The 21816-nt window shown below is 46.3% G+C and overlaps 1 protein-coding gene across 1 annotated transcript in view; it reads left to right on the top strand.

Moving 5' to 3' along the window:
• The window catches only part of LOC120916769 (mucin-2-like), a 198160-nt gene that overhangs the window by 48186 nt on the left and 128158 nt on the right, over positions 1 to 21816 (top strand). Inside the window, exons 14-19 of the mRNA XM_040327709.1 lie at positions 339 to 433; positions 4303 to 4429; positions 15407 to 15659; positions 17343 to 17389; positions 19728 to 19816; positions 19921 to 20072. Coding sequence (XP_040183643.1) covers positions 339 to 433; positions 4303 to 4429; positions 15407 to 15659; positions 17343 to 17389; positions 19728 to 19816; positions 19921 to 20072 — 763 coding nt within the window. The remainder of the gene's footprint in view (positions 1 to 338; positions 434 to 4302; positions 4430 to 15406; positions 15660 to 17342; positions 17390 to 19727; positions 19817 to 19920; positions 20073 to 21816) is intronic.

The following is a 21816-nucleotide window of genomic DNA, read 5'->3' as shown; positions in this document are numbered from 1 at the left end:
GAATTGGGTTTTCACATTCTCCCTCATTTCCACATGCATCAGCTACAAACGATGATGAAGTGGCATGAAGGTGCTGACAAAGTGAGGGGGCCTTTGCAGAGACAGTGTAACTTTGCCTCTATACTAGAGGTTCTTATTCAATTTAAGCCAATGAAAAACAAGAACTGACATTTTGCAAAGGTGTTGGGACATATAAAAAAAATTCTATACAGTTAGCAAATGTCTTAGTATACTACTGCTGTCGTCAGCTATTTTAACTGGTAAGACATTAATTTTACTTTGGTACTTCATTTATTTCTCATTTATACAAATTAAGAACAGTGATTCATTCTTTCTAGAAAAATATGCAGACTATTGGTGCTCTTTTCTGGAAGGTGACAAGTCTCCTTTTGCTAAATGCCATTCAACCATAAACCCAGCTAGATATGCAAAGGTGAGTGTTGCATTATATGTGGTCACATGTAATAACATATTCTGACTTAGGAAGTACTTCTATGCATGGGTTGTGCATATACTTCAACATTTCAAAGAGAAGAATGTTGACACCTTGCCCAGTACCTGTTACTGGCGGTCTATAGAGAGAGCCTTGAGGTTACTGGAGGCTATAGTGATGCACTCTTTTTGGCGTATGGTCATCTGGAGTCTGAGAGTCTCCTACTTTAGTCCTTTGGCGGTCAGGGTCTCTGCCTAATCAGCAGTGCTGTGGTTCCTGTTCTGCGTGTCAGTAGACAGTAAAGCCTCATACACACGCTCGGTTTACCAGCAAGAAAACTGCTGGCAGAGGTTTCTTGCAGAGTATACCGTGCCTGTGTACAAGGCTTTCTGGTTTCTTGTCAAGAAAACTGCCTAAAATCTCGATGAGAAAAATAGAGAACATGTTCTCTATTTTCTCGTTGTGTTTTGCTGCCGAGAAACCTGAGAGTGTGTATACTTACCTGTCGCCATGGAAACCTGCGCATGCTCAAAATGACTTTGACGCATGCGCGGTAGCTTCCTAGGCATAGGTAGGGTGCAGCAAGATGGCGGCAGCGGCATCGAATGTGACGAGCGTATGCTCGTCATACGCGATGACGTCACTGCGTGTCTGTACACTCGGGCGGCAAGAGATTCTTGCCAAGAATCTCGTCAGGAAAACAAAGTTTTTTTCCTGACGAGATTCTGGCCCATGTGTACAGGGCTTAAGTCTTTGAGCATGAAGCAAAGGGGCAAAAAATAGACATAGGTTGGTACACCCATTTTACAGCATGTATTAATAGTGGAGTGGGGGACAGTTCTGGATCTATGGCCTGGGTGCTGGATAAGCCTGTACTGATTCTACCACTCACAAAATGCACACCAAACCTGGGAGACAGGGCATATATACTGCCTGACCCAAGTTGACCGCCATAGCCACATAATGTGCCAGCATCCAATCGGATGCTGCCTCTCTGTGACCAAGGAAACCTTAGAGGAACCAGGTTTCTCTCAACTTCTTCCGCCACCTGCATTGCTTTCGCAGACTAATGGCTCTTTCACACAGAGCGCATCCGTATTCATCCGCTCCGTTAGCCCGTTTTGCTCAGCGGGGATTCCTCCGTAAATCCCCGCTGAGCTGTCGGCGGACAGGGCGGTCCCCGCACACGGTGCAGAGACCGCCCTCTCTCTCCTCCGCTCTCCCCTATGGGGAATCGGATGAATACGGACCGTGTGTCCGTATTCATCAGATCCGTTCCGCCGGACGGAAGAAAAATAGGGTTTTCTTCCGTCCGCAAAAGCGGATCTTTGCGGACGCGGATGGTTGCGGACGTTAGCGGATGCATCATCCGCTAACGTCTGCAATCCCATAGGGCTACATTACAAGTCCGTAAATGGACTTGAAATTAACGGACCGTTTGTCCGTACGTGTGAAAGGGCGCTAAAGACGTTGGGATTTTTTTAGCTTAACTTCAACTTTATTCATTTTAATTGATCATGTGGCAGTGGTGAGTGCTTTGCCAACACACTTTGCACTAATACCTGTCCCTCTTTTTCTGTAAAGATAATTGGGAGGCACTGTACGGAAATTAGGTTTTGTAATAAATAATACTTCAATCAAACAGCCAAAACGTTGTTTTTCCTATAGAATAATACACAATGTCGTACTGCAAATACTGCTTGTTTCATAACTATAAGTAACCCCTAAAAATAAACAGGTCCTGCAAAAAAAAACTTGTCCCCACTTTTTGCACTGCTGACAATATTTACCAGATAGGATGTGAGGGGAGCCTCATAAAAAACAAAAAAACAAAAAAACAAAAACGCTTTTCTTTAGTAGAGTAGGAAAATCCCTGTCAGTTTCCCCTCCTTTATTTCTTGATGATGCAGATTCTTTCACTTCCTGCTTGGTGGGACCGTAGTCAGCAGGATAGGAAATGTGAGAAAATCTCCACCCCGAATAGTTTCAAATAACAGTGAAGACCAAGTTTTACTGCTTCCCTACTCTATACAATACTAGAAAAATGGTTTCTGCTTGTCATATATTTTAAAGTGGGTTTACCATAATTCCCAAATCATAAAAAGTTTTTATTTCTTTAAATTAAAACATGTAAAAATGTGGCATGCATTAAAACTGTTATATGTGAAGAAACTGTATATATTGTAACACATCTGAGTTTTTTAGCTCAATGGTAGTGCCAAAAGGGTGAGTTTACTCTACGCCAAATATAGTTTTAGGGTTTGCCTGCTGAAACATAGGCATATCTTCCCACAAAGGGATTCTCACCATAATTGCAAAAACTTAACATTCAGCTTCCTGGCTTACTTGTGGCAGCTTTACTGCTCCAAGTACCTTTTCAGAATCCTCCTGAACCCTAGTACTTTTTTGGTCCTCCTGACCATGAAATACATCCCAATGTTTATGCACAGACACTGCACCTCAGCTTTGCATCTTCCTTACAGCTTCCTAGCTGCTCTGTCCCGCATGGACTCTCTCTTTCAGGCTCGGGCCCTGCTCCATCCCGACCTGGACACCATGGTGCACAGCAGCACCTCTCACGGCTCCTTAACCCACTCGGAAGGGTGGGGCTCTGAGCTCTATCTCTGGCTCTCATATGAAGCCATCACACAACTGTTCCATTAGTGTTCTTGCTTCTTAAAAAATTCTGCATAAACCAACATTTTAAACCGTGGCACGGGCTCACCCTGATACAATATGTCAAGGGGAACTTGAGTTATTTTTATCAGACTATAGAGTACATGGTAAAAAAGTGTCTGTCAAGTGTTAGGCTGTATTCACACTTGATCGTAGTGATTTACTGACATTTTTATTTTAGCATTTTGGGAGTTTTAGAAGATTATTACAAGCATTTTTTTAAGCATATTACAAGTGTTTTACATAGTTGGCAAGGTTGAACAAAGACAACGGTTCATCCAGTTCAACCTGTGTAGGTGTCTGCCGACACCACCGATTGTAGAAGAGAGTTCCATGTCCTTACCGCCCTGACAGTGAAATCCCCCTACGCAGCTTAAGGTTAAACCGCTTCTCTTCCAGTCTAATCGTGTGGCCCTGTGTCTTTCTACACTCCCTGGGACTTAAAAGTTTTATACTTACGCTGGGATCCCCATTGAGATATTTATATATATATATATATATATATTTGTATACCATATCTCCTCTCAAGCGTCTTCTCAAAGGAGAATACATTTGTAGTCATTCCTTATAATTGAGGTCCTCCAGTCCCCATATTAATTTAGTTGCCCTTCTCTGTACTCTCTCCAACTCCAGCACATCCTTTCTGAAGATTGGTGACCAGAACTGGACAGAATACTCCAGATGTGGCCCAACCAGAATTTTATAAAGTGGGAGTTTCAGGTGTTGTTGTTTAGCCAATAGAAAGCTCTAGGGGAGGAGAGCTGCTGTCTGAGCGGAAAACAAGCGACAAAACACTTGTAAAATGCTCAAATCAGGTGTTTCTATTGAAGTCTATGGGGCCAAAACCGGTTGTAATCTGTTTTTGAGCGACAGGCATTTTGCTTCAAGTGACAGAATGCTCATATGTGAACAGGGGCCATTAAAATAAATGAGATTTGGCTTGTTGAGTATTTTAGAGCTAAAAACTTCAAGCAGAAAAACGCTCAGTGAACGTTGGCCTTAGGATAAATCAATAAAATACGCAATTGAGTAGTAACCTGATATTACAAAAAAAAAGATAAAGAAAATGACATATGAAGAAAACAAAAAATTGTGATGTGGATACCTCCTTTGAAGTTCCAGATTTTCTTTAGGTTTAATAAATGTACTTCTGTTTACAAAGTAACCAACTTGTATTGTTTCTGTTTTCTCAGAGGTGTCGTTATGACTCTTGTAGCTGTAAAGAGAGTGAGAAGTGTATGTGCGCCGCACTCTCCTCCTATGTCACGGCCTGCGCTGAAAAAGGGATCATCATGTGGGGATGGAGGAAGGGCATTTGTGGTAAGTGCTTTTTTTGCCAGTAAGTAATATTAATTAAACAGACTGATTGTAAGAGATGTTTTCTTCTTGGCATACATACATTTAGTGTCCCTGTGTACCCTATCACTTAAAAATAACACATTCACTTCTGAAAAACGCACGGTGTCTTGCGGAGTCCCGGAGGGATCCCCTTTGTCGCCCGTACTGTTTAACATCTACCTCCGCCCTGTTTTCGAAATCATTAGCAACCAGAAGTTACTTTATCACTCTTATGCAGATCACACACAACTGTATTTTCGCGTATGCAACAAAAAGGATCATTATCTCCTACTAGAGAAATGCCTTACTTTGACAACTGGGTGACAAAGAGTTATCTTAAACTCAACAGGTCGAAAACAGAACTTCTCCTGTTTCACGCCAACCGAAATAACATGGACACCTCCGCCCATTCTGGGCAAAGCGATCACCCCTAGCACCAAAGTCAAAAGTCTTGGAGTTATTTTCGACTCCAACATGACAATAAATGCAAAAATAGGGTCAGTAGTCAGCGGATCGCACCATCTGCTGCGCCTACTACGCAGACTCACCCCCTTTATCCCGAAAGAGGACATTGCAGTCGTGGTGGGAACAATTATTAATTCCAGACTTGACTATGCAAATGCCCTCTATCTCGGACTCCCCAAATACCAAATCACTTGTCTGCAAGTCGTTCAAAATACGTCTGCTCGATTAGTGACTGGCAAAAAACCATGGGAATCAATCTCACCTTCACTGAGATCCCTTCATTGGTTGCCAGTAAAATACAGAATCACTTTCAAGGCACTCTGCCTAATGCATAAGTGTATTCAAGGAAACGCCCCCCAATATCTATGCGGAAAAATAAAAGCTCACAACCCCAATCGCGTGCTGCGATCCACCAACCAAAATCTACTTCAGATACCCAAAGCCAGATACAAGTCCAAAGGAGATCGAAGATTTGCAGTCCAGGGACCTCGTCTGTGGAACGATCTACCAACCACCATTCGGTTGGAGGTGAACCACTTGGCCTTTAGGAGAAAGATTAAAACCTATCTCTTCTGAGGTCAAAGGGGCTCTACGCATGGAATCGGTTCAGCGCCCAGAGGCGATTCAGTTCGCATGTGTTGCGCTATATAAGTTTCTCACTCACTCACTCACATTAGAGTGTATGTTGGGCCAAACTATTTTGGATAAATTGGGGAAGGATTAGAATCACTGTCTAATTTTTACTGCTATCATGGGCTCCGCTAGGGAGAAGCACCCTCCCTGCCCTGCTGGAAATTGTTTCACCCAGACAGGAAGTGAGAGAAAATGTGCAGCAATGACACAAAGAGCAATACAAATTAGCCTTCCCCCACTTCACAATAAAATAAAAATAAAACATTGTTGTATATCTCTGTGTTGCTGTTGTAGAGTTTCCCTCACTTTCTGTCTTGACATTATCAGCAGGAGAACAAGGGTGGGAAATCTCTCTAAGGCTGGATTCACACCTATGCATTTTTAGTGCTTTTTGCATTTTGCAGATTTGCACTGCAGTCCATTTAACATGGTTTCCTATGGAACACGTTCTGTAGGGCAAATGTGCAAAATGCAAAAAGCACACAAAATGCATAGGTGTGAATCCAGCCTTACAGAGCCTCGAATAGCAGTAAGAATAAATGCCATAAAAGAGTATTATTTCATGTTAAAATGTGCCATTGTCCCAAATAAAGCTAACTACCAAGACTTAACATATAGCTGGGACTTTATAGGTACCTACAAGTTAAACAGATGCTAATGCAATTCTAAAACCACAAACAATCTTTATTTAGACAAACATTAACAAAAAGTCATGGCTGATCAAAGTTTAATTTGTGTAGTCCTTAGAGAATAGCTTATACCATAGGAGTGTAGCCTATTGCATTAGGGTGTGCACCCCAAAGCTCCAACACATATGCATTTGATATTTACAGGCCTCTTCCCCGCTCTCCATCCAAAAACAATGGGAGGAAAGGGGAGCCAGGGAGCACACAGGGGGACCCGGGAAGAAGAAAGAAGAGGAACAGGACAGGAGGGGTGGCATATATTGGTACCGATCCCCTGTATTTTCCTCCTGTGGAAGCTGTATGTCGATGAGAGGGAGAGGAGGAGAAGCCTGCTTTCAGCTGCTGCAGGAGGAAAATACAGATCGGTTCCATTAAATTCCACCCCGCCGCTTTTCCTGTCCAGGTTCTGAGGGTCGGCAAGGAAGCATTGTGGTTCAATTGAGAGCAGGTGACAGGATGCCAACCCCAGGATTAGGGTGTGCCCAGGCACGCCTGGAACACTTGAGGCGCACACCTATGGCTTATACAATGCTATACTACGATTTTGCTCAGCATATTACAAGATGATATGCAGACACCACAATTTGAGCGGCATTCACACATCTCAAGGATCACAATTAGCCAGTGATTACCTATCAGCATTGCATGATTACTGAGATTTCTCCCAAAGCTCACTATACATATTAGTTAGGCAAAATTGGGCATTCAGATAACTTCTGATGTTTCTGAGAACACTATAGCCTCTTACCCAGGATCAGAGGCGTTGCTAGGGGGGTGCGGGGGTTGCGGTCCGCACCGGGTGACACCCGCTAGAGGGGTGACACCATCCCATTTTTTTTAGCTGACATGCCCAGCCTGCCCTGTGCAATCCCAGCCTGCCCTGTACCACCCCAGCCTGCTCTGTGCCACCCCAGCCTGCCCTGTACCACCCCACCCTGACCTGTATCACCCAGCCTGCCCTGTACCCCCCCAGCCTGCCCTGTACTACCCCAAACAGCCCTATACCACCCAGCCTGCCCTGTACCCCCCAAACAGCCCTGTACCACCCCAGCCTGCCATGTACCACCCAGCCTGCCCTGTACCACCACAACCTGCCCTGTACCACCCCAGCCTGCCCTGTACCACCCCAAACTTTCCCATGCCACCCAAACTTGCCCTGTGCCACCCTAACTTGCCCTGTACCACCCCAATCTGCCCTATGCCACCATAACTTGCCCTATACCACCCCAACCTGCCCAATGCCACCCTAACTTGCCCTGTACCACCCCAACCTTTCCCATGCCATCCCAACTTGCCCTATGCCACCCTAACTTGCACTATACCACCCCAACTTGCCCTATACCACCCCAACCTGCCCTATGCAACCCTAACTTGCCCTATACCACCCCAAACTACCCTATATCACCCCAACATGCCCTATACCACCTTAACCTGTCCTATACCACCCCACTACACCAACCTGCCACTATACCACTCTATACTACCCTAACCTGACACTATACTGCCCTATACTATCATTTACAGGGGCTGATTTGGGGTGCGCCCCGTGCCCGCGCGCTGCCTGCTCGGTGCTGGGAAGCCTAGACAGAGGGGGGGTGACACCATGTTTTACCGCACCGGGTGACACCAACCTTAGTGACGCCACTGCCCAGGATACGTTTTTTGGCCAACCGAGCGTCAGACTTTTGTCAAAAGGGTGTGTGCCTGGATTTTGTCTTGCATACTAACAGCACACAATTGTCGGCCAACAAACATGAACGTAGTGACGTACTATGTGAAATTTTAGCTCTTGAGCGCCACCCATTGGGCACCTTCTGCTAATGTCGTGTTTGGTGAGCATTGATTTTGAGCATGCGTGTTTGTAGTTTTGACTTTTGTTCGACGGACTTGTGTACAGACGATACGAAAATCTGATAACAGACCGTTGTCCACCGAAAATTTACTAGCCTGCCATCCAACATTTATTGGCCAACAGTTGGACAATTGTCTGAAGGAGCGTACCAACGGGCAGATTTTAGGCCAACAGTCTGTCATCAGACAATCCCATGCTAACAATCAGATTGTCTGTACGCGGCTTTAGAGGTTGATTTACTACATGGGTGCTCAACCTGTGGCCCTCCTGCTGTTGCAGAACAACAATTCCCATCATGCCTCTGCCTTTGGGAGTCATGCTTTTATCTGTAAGTAGCTTTCAATGCCTCATGGAACTTGTAGTTCTGCAACAGCTGGAGGGCCACAGGTTGCACACCCATGATTTACTAAAACTGGAGAGTGCAACATTTGTTGGCCATGGTAGCTTGTTCAGTTAAAGGGTCACTAAAGGATTTTTTTTTTAGCTAAATAGCTTCCTTTACCTTACTGCAGTCCTGGTTTCATGTCCTCATTGTTTGTTTTTGCTTTGATGTTGCTGTAATTCCTCTCTAATCTGGACACTTCCTGGTTGTCTGTTTCCTGATCACCACAGTACTGGGAGATTTCTCACTGTGGTGACTAATCAAGGAGGTGTGCCTAAAACCCCTCAGCACCAATCCAGTTTCGTTTTGCAAAACCTTCACTGCCCTCTATTGGCTCTCTGGCTCTGTACATCAGAGAACCAGGAAACAACAGCAAAAACAAAACTAAACTGTAGGTACATTATATGATTGTTTTTTATCTATTTTAATCATGTTTAAAAGGAATCTGTTAACTATTATGTCTCTATACCCTGTAAACAGTCATTTCAGAAAAAAAAAAATCTCTTTCGTTCATGGACGGACACAGCAGCCTTTGACCTTAGGGTTATATCCGCTTCCTTCGGGAGAGTTAGGCATAAACAAAGCATTTTAAGTGTTAACAACACTTTCCTGAGTGCAGCTCCTCCCAGGGGGCGTGGTTCCCCAGGTATAACCCACACCCTGCTCTAGCAGCTTCAGTTTCTTTCTGCCTAACGTCAGGAGAGGACAGGCACACTGGAGTACACACGGGGAACTACATGTTCCAGGACACATATATGACCGGTCTCTATGGCCTTGTCACAGTGTGTCTGGCCGACAGCCATGCCGTTATTGGACATTGGTTCTGTCTGAGATACCTCCAGCCGGTAGTCGCAGGACGGGTAAGTAGTGGCCCCTTGCCCTGGCAAGGTGGTGTGGCTGGTGTTTTCCCTGGGGAGGTCGACTGAGGGTCCGCCCTGCTTTCCTCTCTCCCTTTCCTCTCCCTCCTCCTCAGACTGGGTAGCGGCTGTGAGGGGGGGCCTCCTGGGGTTACTTTATTACCACCGGGGCCCGTGTGTTGTGGGGGACTGTGTTTTTACTCTGGGAGGTGCTGCTGTGTGCTGCTGTGTAGTGTTAGGTGTTTGGTGCATCACTGGGGATTTTAAACTGCGCCACGGCCGCCATTTTGCCGTGGTCACGGTTTACATAGCTCGGCGGCCATTTTCCTGTAGCCCGCTGGTGATTTTTATCTCAGACAGAGGCCATCTTGAAAATGTCTTGGCCTCTTGTGTCAGTTTTAGCGCTGCAAAACTCTGAATCTTCCCTGAGGTGACAGACGCAGCACAGCCAGCACATCAGAGCACACCTCAGGTTTTCAGCTCTCTCTGCAGCCGGGTGGGGTGGTGAGTCCCTGGGAGGCCTCTGCTTCTATTTTTGCAGCCAGGAGGTGACCGGTGGGTTGTTCTATCTTGCAGTACACAGCGGTGGGGCAACATGGAACCTGAACCTGGTGTTTCTGCCCCAGCAATGCCTGAGTTATACTTTAATCCCCCTGCCCCTGCCGCATCTGTTGAGGCAATGTCGGCTGTCCTTGAGGCGTTTCTTGCCAGGTTTGAAGCAGTTAGTGCCCAGAAGGGGGTACAAAGTGCCCCCTCCCTGAGCCTGCTTCTGGGGATATCTCTGACACAGACTCATTGCCTGCTGTTGCTTCAGGATCTGGTTCTGTCATGTCAGATGATGCCGGCTTAACCCACACGGACTGTGAGGATGACTCTGCCTCAGGGTCAGTAAATGATAGGGAATTTGTTGGAGCTCTTATTTCTGCGGTGCGTGATACTCATAAACTTGAGGATTTGGCGGGGGCACTGGATGTGCCGGTCCCTTTTGGGTTCCACAAACCGCCCAGCACCGCAAAAGTATTTCCCTGTATTCCATATTTGGAACAATTGCTATGTAAGGAATGGGACATGCCACATAAAGTTTTTGCTGTTCCTAAAAACGTTGCGGTCCGTTATCCCTTTGAGGAGGACTTTTTGAAAAAGTGGGTCTCTCTTCCATCAGTGGACCCTCCCGTGTCCAGACTGAGTAAAGCCACCACATTGCCTGTGGAAGGGGCTCCCGCTTTTATGGACCCCACTGATAGGAGAGTGGAGGCTGTGGCCCACTCTATGTTCACAGTTGTGGGTTCGGCTGTGGGACCGGTTGTGGCCAGGTCTCTGGTGTCGCAGACACTGACTGAACGGGCAAAGTTGTTGCTGCAGAAGCTGGAGGAGCAGGATGCTTCCGAGACCTGCAAGGACCTGGCTGAACAATTGGTTCAGGGTCTAAAATTTGGCTGTGAGTCGGCCCTGGATACGCTTGCCTTGCTTTCCAGAGCCTCCGCCTATGTGGTGGTACTACGCCGCATTGTGTGGCTGAAATGCTGGTCTGTGGACCAATCCTCCAAGAAGGCCTTGGTGGATTTGCCCTTTAAGGGTGAGCGGCTTTTTGGGGCGTCCCTGGATGACATCATTAAGGATGCCACAGGTGGTAAGAGCACACTGCTCCCACAGTCTGGGAAGGGCAAGGAGCCTTGCCGTACTCAAGGGCCCTCTTTTACTACCCCAAAGCGTTTTTTTTTGTGCGCCCAGTGCGGCGGGAAAAAGTTTGCAAGGTGCTAAGGCGCCTGCTGCAGGGCAGAAGCGCCCCTGGTTCCGCAAGCCTAACAAGCCTGCGGACAAACTTGCTTCCGCATGAATTCGCGGCTCGGTGGAGGTCTCTTCTCTCCGACCATTGGGTTTGCGAAGTAGTTTCCTCGTGGTACAAGATAGAATTTCTCTCTTGTCCACCAAACAGATTCTTTCCTTCCAACCTCCAGCTTCCTCCAGTTCGCTGGCAGGCTCTGTCAGGGGCTGTCCAGGATCTTCTGGTCAGGGGAGTGATTGTACCAGTTTCCTCGTTGGAATGGTTTCAGGGGTTTTACTCCAATCTGTTCATAGTACCCAAGTAGGAAGGGGTCCGTCCAATCCTGGACCTCAAGGCCCTCAATTGCTTTGTCAAGGTGCAAAAATTCCGGATGGATTCGATTCGCTCGGTAATAGCAGCACTCCATCAGGGGGACTTCATGGTGTCCTTGGATATCATGGACGCATACATACATGTTCCCATATGCACGAAGCACCAGAGGTTTCTGCGCTTTGCGATCGGAGAGGACCACTTTCAATTTGTGGCCCTCCTGTTCGGCCTGGCCTCGGCACCACGGGTTTTCACCAAGGTGCTCGCCCCGATACTGGCCCTGCTGAGACAGCGAGGGATCGCTATCGTGGGATATCTGGACGACCTTCTCCTGAGAGCTTCCTCAGGCTCAGAGTTAGAAGAGGACGTGTCTATCACGTGTCAGACTCTCCAAGAGTTCGGCTGGCTTCTGAATATCCAGAAGTCGGTGTTGGTTCCGTCTCTGCATCTGGAATACCTAGGACTAGTCCTGGATTCCGCGGAGGCGAGAGTTTTTCTCCCAACGGAGAAACTCCAGACACTGCATTCTGCGGTACAGCAGTTGTTGACCCAGACGTGGTCGTCTCTTCGATTCTGCATTAGGGTTCTGGGTCTGATGGTGGCCTCTTTCGAGGCTGTTCCTTATGCCCAATTCCACACCAGGGATCTACAGAAGGAGATTCTGTCACGTTGGTACAAGCTCCCGTCTTCTCTGGATTACCAGATTCAGTTGAGTCAACTGGTCAAGTCTTCCCTGGTATGGTGGCTGACGTCTCCGGTGCTTCGGACCGGGAAGTCTTTTCTGCCGTGCCAATGGACAGTGGTCACGACGGATGCCAGCCTCTCCGGCTGGGGGGGCGTTTGGGGCACCCAGTCAGCCCAGGGGTGCTGGACTCAGGAGGTGTCCCGCCTTTCAATCAATGTTCTGGAGCTCCGAGCAATCAAGCTGTGCCTTGCCAGGTGGTCCCTGGAGCTGCAGGGCCGACCGGTCAGGATCCAGTCCGACAACACCACGGCCGTGGCATACGTCAATCATCAGGGAGGCACACGGAGTTCAGCTGCAGCGACGGAGGTCGCGCAAATCCTTCGGTGGGCCGAAAGGTCCGTTCCGGCTCTGTCGGCCGTGTACAGAATTGGCAAGCCGACTTCGTAAGTCACCAAACTCTAGACCAAGGAGAGTGGTCACTTCACCTGGAGGTGTTTCAGAGTCTGTGCCGAAAGTGGGGCACTCCAGACGTGGACCTTCTAGCATCCCGTCTCAATCGGGAGGTGCCACGGCTCGTGGCCAGGTCAAAGGACCGTGGGCGAACGCGATGGCGCCTTGGGGTCACTATCGCCTAATTTACACCTTCCCTCCTCTGAAGCTTCTTCCTCGCCTGCTGCGCAGAGTGGAAGCCGAAGGGATTCCAACAATCCTGATCGCCCCAGATTGGCCGCGCCGCTCCTGGTACGCGGACCTGGTGCGTCTGGTGGCAGACGTTCCCTGGCATCTACCCCTGAGAGAAGATCTTCTGTCGCAGGGTCCGATCTTCCACCCTGCTTTACAGTCGCTGGCTTTAACGACGTGGCTGTTGAGAGCCAGGTACTGAAGGACTGAGGCCTATCAGGCTCGGTGGTCTCTACCATGCTGCGTGCATGGAAGTCTACCTCATGTAGGGTTTACCATTGTACGTGGAAGGGTGGTTTGGCTACACTGCTCCCTGCTTCAGAGCCACTTTTTCATTGACTGCCCCGGGCATGGATAACTCTCTGCCACTGCCTGCACCGTCCATCAGCATGGAGTCATGAGAGTTGCTGTCAAGGTTCTTTAACATCTCCCTACACTTAGTGTACCAACTGTATGGAAGCATTCTTTGCCATCTCCCCTTAGTGATTTGGTTTCCACCTTACCATCACTATACCATCACACCGCTTCTGTGTATGCATTCTACCATCAGATCTTATTTACATATATTTTTTAAAATTTTGCTATTGCTGCTATTTTATTAGTTCATGTTCTATTTTTCGTATTTTACATTTTACAGACTATAAAGTGATATTTACTTAACCACTGTGCGCTGTATATTTTTGTATTCCGTTATTTCCCATGTCTCCTAGTGGTTTATAGCTGCACGTAAGGTTTTGTACTCTTTGCCTTACACAATACCATGTGTGGCACTGTTACAGGGTGTAGCGCTATCTAGTGGGATTTTGTTTTATTAAATCGTACGTGGAAGGCCTACATCTCTATGTGTGAGGAGATGAAGTGGCACCCTCGTTCTTACGTAGTGTCCAGGATTCTGCTGTTTTTACAGCGGGGAGTGGATCAGGCTCTCGCCTTGAGTATGGTTAAGAGTCAGATTTCAGCTCTGGCCGTTTACTTTCAGCAACCCTTGGCGGCACACTCCTTAGTGCCTACGTTTGTACAGGGGGTCCGAAATGTGGCCCCTCCGGTGCGCCATCCGCTGCCCCCATGGGACTTGAATTTAGTCCTTTTGGTGCTTCAGGATGCTCCCTTTGAGGACATCCGAAAGATCCCTTTGTTGACTCTGTCACAGAAGGTGGTTTTTCTGGTAGCAATTACCTCGATCAGACGAGTATCTGAACTGGCGGCCTTGTCTTGCAAGGCTCCCTACTTGGTCATCCATAAGGATAAGATGGTACTGCGACCTCAGCCGTCTTTTCTCCCGAAAGTGGTTTCGGCTTTTCACATTAATGAGGACATTGTTCTTCCATTCTTATGTCCTCAGCCGAAAAACCAGATGGAGGCCACTTTACATTCCCTGCATATGGTTCGGGCCCTACGAGTGTACTTATCTGCTACGGCTCCATTCCGGAAGTCGGACTCACTGTTCGTGTCGGTGGCTGGTCCCAAAAAGGGTCTGGCAGTCTCGTCGGCCACCATTTCTAGGTGGATCCGACAGGTTGTGCTTCAGGCCTATGCCCTGAAGGGGCGGGCGCCTCCCTTTCAGGGTTACGGCGCATTCGACCAGGGCGATCGGTGCCTCTTGGGCTTTCCGGCATCAAGCCTCTGTATTACAGGTGTGTAAGGCAGTGACCTGGTCGTCGGTCTACACTTTTTCAAAGTTCTACAAGGTGAATGTGAGTGCATCTTCTGATGCCTTTTTCGGCCGCAAGGTGTTACAGGCGGCAGCTTAAAGTTGGAGTTCCTCCGTTGAGTAACTCTGGTTTTGTTTGGGGTGTAACTTGGTTTGCTGTGTTGTTTTCCCACCCCTCAAATTTTTGGACACTGCTTGGGGACGTCCCTAAGGTCAAAGGCTGCTGTGTCCGTCCATGAACGGAAGAGCAAATCGGATTTTTGTACTCACCGTAAAATCCATTTCTCTGAGTTCATGGACGGACACAGCACCCACCCCTCCTTTTGTTTGTACTGCTTGTTACGAACTGGAGCTGCTAGAGCAGGGTGTGGGTTATACCCGGGGAACCACGCCCCCTGGGAGGAGCTGCACTGAGGAAAGTGTTGTTAACACTTAAAGTGCTTTGTTTCTGCCTAACTCTCCTGAAGAAGCGGATATAACCCTAAGGTCAAAGGCTGCTGTGTCCATCCATGAACTCAGAGAAATGGATTTTACAGTGAGTACAAAAATCATATTTTTCCTTTAGTGACTCTTTAAGCTTTGACAAAAAAAATATAAAAAATGTTTGTCTAAATAAAGATTTTTTGTGGTTTTAGGATTTTGTAGCATTTGTTTAAATTTTAGGTGCCTATAAAGTCCCAGCCACATGTTTGTTCTTTGGAGTTAGCAGCAAAAATCAGGCAGCGGTTTATATTAGACAGAGGTTTATATCAAAGGTTATCCCTTTTCCATTCCTTACAAAGGTTTAAAAAAAAAAAAACTGTGGCATACACTTTTTAGGTTTTGCATATCATTATATTGAAATATATTTTTTAATTTTGAGTCATTTCCTAATTTACATTTTTTAAGTACACTATTTAGATGTAACTGAGAAACAAAGTATTTTATGTTCATTAAATACTTAAAAGACAATGTAAAATTTCTCTTTTGTAGACAAGTACATTTCTTGCCCGTCTAGCCAAATCTATCTATATAACCTGACCACATGCCAGCCAACCTGCCGTTCTCTGGCAGAAGGTGAGAAACCCTGTGCCAGTGGGTTTACTGCAGTTGATGGCTGTGGCTGTCCAGATGGAGAGTTTCTGAATGAGAAGGACCAGTGTGTACCCATATCTCAGTGCACATGCTACACTGATGGCTCATACGTGAACCCACTGGAGTCCATCAATAAACTAAATGAACTTTGGTAAGTACAATGATAAAATCTAATAGTGCCCAACTGGCCATAAACTTGTGGCATCAATCAATCAATCGTCTGATTTTATTAGGTTACTCAGGGCAGAATAATCAAATCACATGGTTAATAAAAAAAAATGCAATTTTGGAAGACATGTTTCATATTTAAAAATCTGCATATTCTATATTGGAGCGCTGGGCAGTGGAGGGGGGCGGGGTGTCCGGTTCAGGCTCCCAGCAGCTCGATCCAGGGATTTATCGGATCCCGACTTTGTGCTCGAGACTTCAGCCCGCTCTCTGCTACAAACAGGCCACAAAACGAGTGCAAAAAAAACTGCACCCCTGTGATTCATAGAAGTACAGCCAAACAAGCTTTGGCTGTACTTCTCCTTTAAAGCGGTTGTATACCGCTGGAAATGTTATTTTATTTTTTCTTCCTGCAAGGAGCATACATCTTTAATAACCCAAGTTAACCTGGTACAACACTCTGCTACAGCTGTAATGTTTAAATCCTACAACTACATACATTAAAGTCATTGTAAAGGTTCGAATAAAAAATAACAAACATGTCATACTTACCTCTACTGTGCAGCTCGTTTTGCACAGAGTGGCCCCGATCCTCGTCTTCTGGGGTCCCTCAGTGACTGTCTGGGCTCCTCCCCACCTCAGATAACCCCCTCTGGGAAGCGCTTTCCCAAGGGGGTTACCTTGCGGGCGCGCTCCCAAGTCCTGCATTTGCGTCCATAGACGCGAATGCCGGACTCGGCCCCGCCCCCCAGCACCCACATCATTGGATTTGATTGATGGCAGCACTGCTATCAATCTATCCAATGAAAAGCCGAGAAGACCGGGCCGACATCCAGCAGGAAGCTGGACCTTCGAGAGCTTAGGTAAATAAACCGGGGGGCTGGGGGGCCTGTAATTATGGGATGTTTTTTCACCTTAATGCATAGGATGCAATAAGGTGAAAAAAAGGGTTACAACCCCTTTAAGAATGATTATGCCATACATCAATATCCATGACCAGGGCTTTTTTTCAGCAGGAATGTGGGAGAATGTATTTCGGTAACCTCCAGCACAGAATGTATGTAACGGCAAGTGGTACTATAGTATGCTGGAGGGACTACTGATGCTGGCTGCTGGAGGATCTATGGTTGCTGGGGGATCTATTGTTATGGGGGGGTCTAGTGTTGCTTGGGAGGTTTATTGTTGCTGGTGGAGGATCTATTGTTGTGGGAGGGGGGTTAATTGTTGCTGAAATTGATCTAGTGTTGAGGGAGGGGTCTGTTGTTGCTGGAGGTTGGGAGATCTATTATTACTAGTGGGGGTCTATTGTTGCTGGGGTGGGGGTATTTTTTTGTGGTGGCTCTGTTGTTGCTGGGGGTATATTATTGATTGGGGGAGCGGGGTTGTCTATTGTTTGCTGAAGGGGATCTATTTTATTGCTTTTTTTGTTATCAGTATCAAATTCTATACAGAATACTTGGTTCTGTATTCTCTAAAAGGGATGGTACTGGGAGGTGGGTAGGGGGTGGAAACCAGGGTCGGTGCTCAGAGGTGTATAGGGGGTGGAGACAAGGGGTGATTCGAAAGGAGGGAGTACCTGCACCTATTTCCTGAGAAAAAAAGCCCTGTTCATGACTAAGCACATACAATGGTAATGGTGTATGTCTCTTCTCATTTTGTCAACTAGCACTTGCCATGATGGGAAACTTGTTTGCAGTTCTTCTGTCACTAAAGGTAAGAAAATGTACATATTTTTCTTTTATTTTGCCTTTTTCATCACAGATGGATAAATCATTATCCGATTATTTTACGTTTATGCCTCGTACGTTCGACCGGGTTTCCCGATGGGAAAACTGCGAGGAGAGCTTTTGGCTGGGAATCCCGGATGTGTGTATGCTCCTCTGATGGCAAAACTGCCCAAAAACCACCGGTCAAAAAAAGAGAACCTGCTCTCTTTTTTCCCTCCGGGATTCCCGGCTGACTTTTCCCCGGCAGTTTTTGGCAGTTTTCCTATGGGAAAAACTGCGATGAATCATACACACGGTCGGGATTCCCGACAAAGCTCTCACCTGAGTTTTCCCGACGGGAAAACCTCTCATGTGTACGGGGGAAAAGTTACCAAGCAGGTTCTAGGTTTTCCCCCAGGGATTTCCAACAGATCTTTTTCTCTTATCGGCTATTGACGGACACAGCTCCTTAAATCTTGACCTGAATAAAGCCCACCCTCTTTGCTGCGCTGACCGGGGGTTACCCAGGAGACTCACCAAACACAGGAGGAGACTGGTCCTCTCCTTTGAACAGGAACATAATCCACTTGTCAAGATTTAAGGAGCTGTGTCCGTCCATGGATGACAGATAAAAGGATTTTATGGTCAGTACAAAAAATCCTATTTTCTCGACACAGCTCCTTAAATCTTGACAAGTGGATTACGTTCCTGTTCACAGGAGAGGACCAGTCTCCTCCTGTGTTTGGTGAGTCCCCTGGGTAACCCCCGGTCAGCGCAGCAAAGAGGGTGGGCTTTATTCAGGTCAAGATTTAAGGAGCTGTGTCTGTCCATGGACGATTGAGAAAAGGATTTTACGGTGAGTCCAAAAAATCCTATTTTTTCATCGGAAAACCCGGTCGTGTGTACGAGGCATAAGACTTAGTGCCTCTGTTGTAAAAAAAACTGCTTAGCTACACTTTTTGAGCCAGATTGCCCTGAAATTTGCAGCAATAAGCTAAAGGGTGCATTACAGAGTGGGCTGAAGGAAGGAAATAACGGGTATGGGTTTATGAACAGGAAGGGTTTTGAGCATTGTGGAACTAGAGGACAACATTCATTTTGTTTTTCCCAAGCTTACTTCTGATGCCTTGTACACATTACCGTTTTTCACAACGAGAAAACTGACATTTTTTATATTGGTCGTGAAAACCGGTCGTGTGTATGTTCCCTAGCAGCTTTCTTGACGAAAAAACTGCCCGCAAAAAAATTGAAACCAGCTCTCTTTTTTCTCGTCGTGTTTCCCGTCAGTCTTTTTCTCGTTGCGAAAAACGGATGTGTGTATGCTTTTCCAGGGGAAAAAAAATGCGCATGCTCAGAATCAAGTATGCAACCCAAAGGGTGGCGCCATTTGAAAAGAACTTCCCCTTTATAGTCCCGTCATACGTGTTGTACGTCACTGCGCTTTGGTGAGACGTTTTTTTTGCATGAACGTGTATGCAAGTCAGGCTGGAGAGGAATCTCGTCAGGAAAAACATAGGGCCAGATTCACAGCAGAAATACGCCGGCGTATCTACTGATACTCCGGCGTATTTTCAAATTTGCCGCGTCGTATCTTGATTTGGAATCCTCAAACCAAGATACGACGGCTTTTGGCATAGATCCGACAGGCGTACGGCTTCGTACGCCTTCGGATCGTAGGTGTAATTCTCCGGCGGCCGCTGGGTGGAGTTCGCGTCATTTTCCAGCGTCGGGTATGCAAATTAGCTGTTTACGGTGATCCACGAAGGTACGCGCGTTCGTCGCATTCTCTTATGTCGTCGCTAGTCGGTTTTTCCCGTCTCAATCTTAAGCCTGCTATTTCATGGCTTAGATTTAGACCAGCCATGTTAAAGTATGGCCGTCGTTCCCGCATCGAATTTCAATTTTTTTTTTTTTGCGTAAGACGTCCGGGAATAGGAAAGTACGTTACGCACGTCGCCGTTCAAAAAACACGTCGGGGCGCCGTAATTTCGCGCAAAGCACGGTGGGAAATTTTCACACGGAGCATGCGCAGAACGTTCGGCGCGGGAGCGCGCCTAATTTAAATGGTACACGCCCCATTTGAATTAGGCGGGCTTGCGCCGGACGGCTTTACGTTACACCGCCGTAAGTTTACACGCAAGTGCTTGGTGAATCAGGCACTTGCGCTGAAAAGTTGCGGCGGTGTAGCGTAAATGAGTTATGTTATGCCGCAGCGCAGGTACATGAATCTGGGTCATAGTTTTTTTTCCTGTCAAGAAAAATGGTCGTGTGTACGAGGTATGAGGCTCAGCCCCACCCAGGACAAGTTATTTTAGATATGAGGCTAATCTGAGGTTTCTTTTCAGTTTGTTCCGAAGGAAAAGTCTACTATGACTGTAACAACCAAACAAACCCCCCCAACCAAAGGAGTTGCAAGACACTTGCCATTAACAATGTAAGTCTATCTTTTATGTATTTTGTGAGTGTACATATTTAGATTGTATACTGAGTGTTTAAATAATGAATTTTATTTTTTATTACCTTTATTTGGCATAATAGTTTCCAACAGCATGTCTCTCAGGGTGTGTTTGCCCCAATGGACTTCTAGATGATGGGGCTGGTGGATGTGTTCCTGAGGAAGATTGCCCATGTAGCTACAAACAAGATATTCATCCCAGTGGGACCAAGATCAATGAGGACTGTAATACATGGTAAGCAGATATTTCAATTTTCTTGAAATGTGTCCTTTACAACTCTCCTTTGATGATTTATACACTGTTAAAGTATACAGTACATGTACATAGGACTCTTTAGCTGCAATTAACATATACATGCTATAAAATGCAATATATCAGAACAGAATCTTTTACAAAAAGCCTTAAAATTACATATGAAAAGTCAAGAAATATACGTGCAATAATATCTGTCAATATCCCAGAAAATTACACTCTACGCCCTGTAATAACCTCTGAACCCACTGCTGCTACTTTTGGTTATACAAATAATTACCGTATTATTTCCATTAATTTAGGGATTAATCCTGCAGTTGGATAAGGGTCATTTTCAAAGTCTGTCCAGATCACAGATCCATTGATAAAATAAGAGAATGACCATTCAGAAGTGGGAGTTCTCTATATACTGCTGATAGAGATGGGAAAAGGGGGGGGGGGCTCTCAAACCCCTGATGAACTAGAAGTGGAACCTGCCCAATTCTTATATCTTTAAAACTTTACTGGTGAGAGTTCTGTCTTTCAGCTCCTCTGTCTGCATATATGCCTTATTAGGGGCTCTTATTTTCCATGTTAAAAATTCTAATTTATTCTGGTTGTAAACCCTTACATATACCCAGTGAAGCAACGGGCATCAGGTGATACACATAATTAAAACAAATTCTCCTACATATATTGTACCTGGTTACATGTCTTCTCTACAGCTGTTCAAAGTCCCAAATTGATAAAGCTTGGTTAAGCTGTCCAAAATGGGGCCAGAGAGCTGAAGTTACACTCTGCAGAGCTCAGTGAGGAGAGCTCTGAGAGCTGATTGGAGAGAAGGGACACACCCACCTTCACACAGCACACTTGAACAGAGCTGAAGCTGTTAATCAGCTGGAACTCCCTCCCTGTCACCTCTTTTCTATTGGTGTCAGGAAAACTTGTCATAAGTAACTCATGCAAATAGCAGAGGAACAAAGCAGCAGGCAGAAATTCCACTTAGTGCCCTTAATTGAGACAAGTACACACTGTAGAGGGATATGCATTGTTCATACTTCATGTCTGAGGTTTACAGCCACTTTAATCTATATTATGGAGTTTTCATCAGAAGGTGCTGGGACAAATGTGGGCAAAAACACCAGTAATTGAGTTGGGAATGTTGATAGGATGTGCTTGTTGTTGTTGAAGTATCCAAGACATAAGAAGCCAGAAGATGATTCAGTTGACTCCCCTTTCGGATTTATTCACACCTATGCATCCCCCCCCCCCCCCCGTAGTGTTTTTAACTGAAATCAATAAAAATACATTAAAGTGGTTGTAAACCCTTACAAACCACTTTTTGCTACAGGTAAGCCTATAACAAGGCTTACCTGTAGCTACCCAGGATATCTCCTCAACCGGCACAGTTCAGGAGAAAATACCCCTGTATTTGCATGTGCCAATGTCATCGGCACATGCGCACTGAAGCAACGGCACGTCGTGCCGTTGCTTCAGTTAGTCTGTGCCGTTACTGGGGGCTCCCGCGTGCATTCACGGGAGTGACGTCATTGCCACTCTGTCCAATCACAACGCCGGAGCCAGGGTGATGCGTGGGCTTCAATCTCAGATGAGTATTACATAATGAGCTAGTATGCTGTGCATACTGGCCCATTATGCCTTTGTCTTGCAGGTGTTTGTTTTTTTTTGTTTTTTTTTTCCAATGGAACTTCGGATTACAAGCATAATCCGTTCCAGGAGAATGCTC

Source organism: Rana temporaria, chromosome 11 (genome assembly GCF_905171775.1).
Source record: "Rana temporaria chromosome 11, aRanTem1.1, whole genome shotgun sequence".
In the NCBI taxonomy this organism is placed as follows: domain Eukaryota; kingdom Metazoa; phylum Chordata; class Amphibia; order Anura; family Ranidae; genus Rana; species Rana temporaria.
The sequence above is the reverse complement of the archived record's forward strand: the minus strand, read 5'-3'. Positions and strand labels throughout refer to the sequence as shown.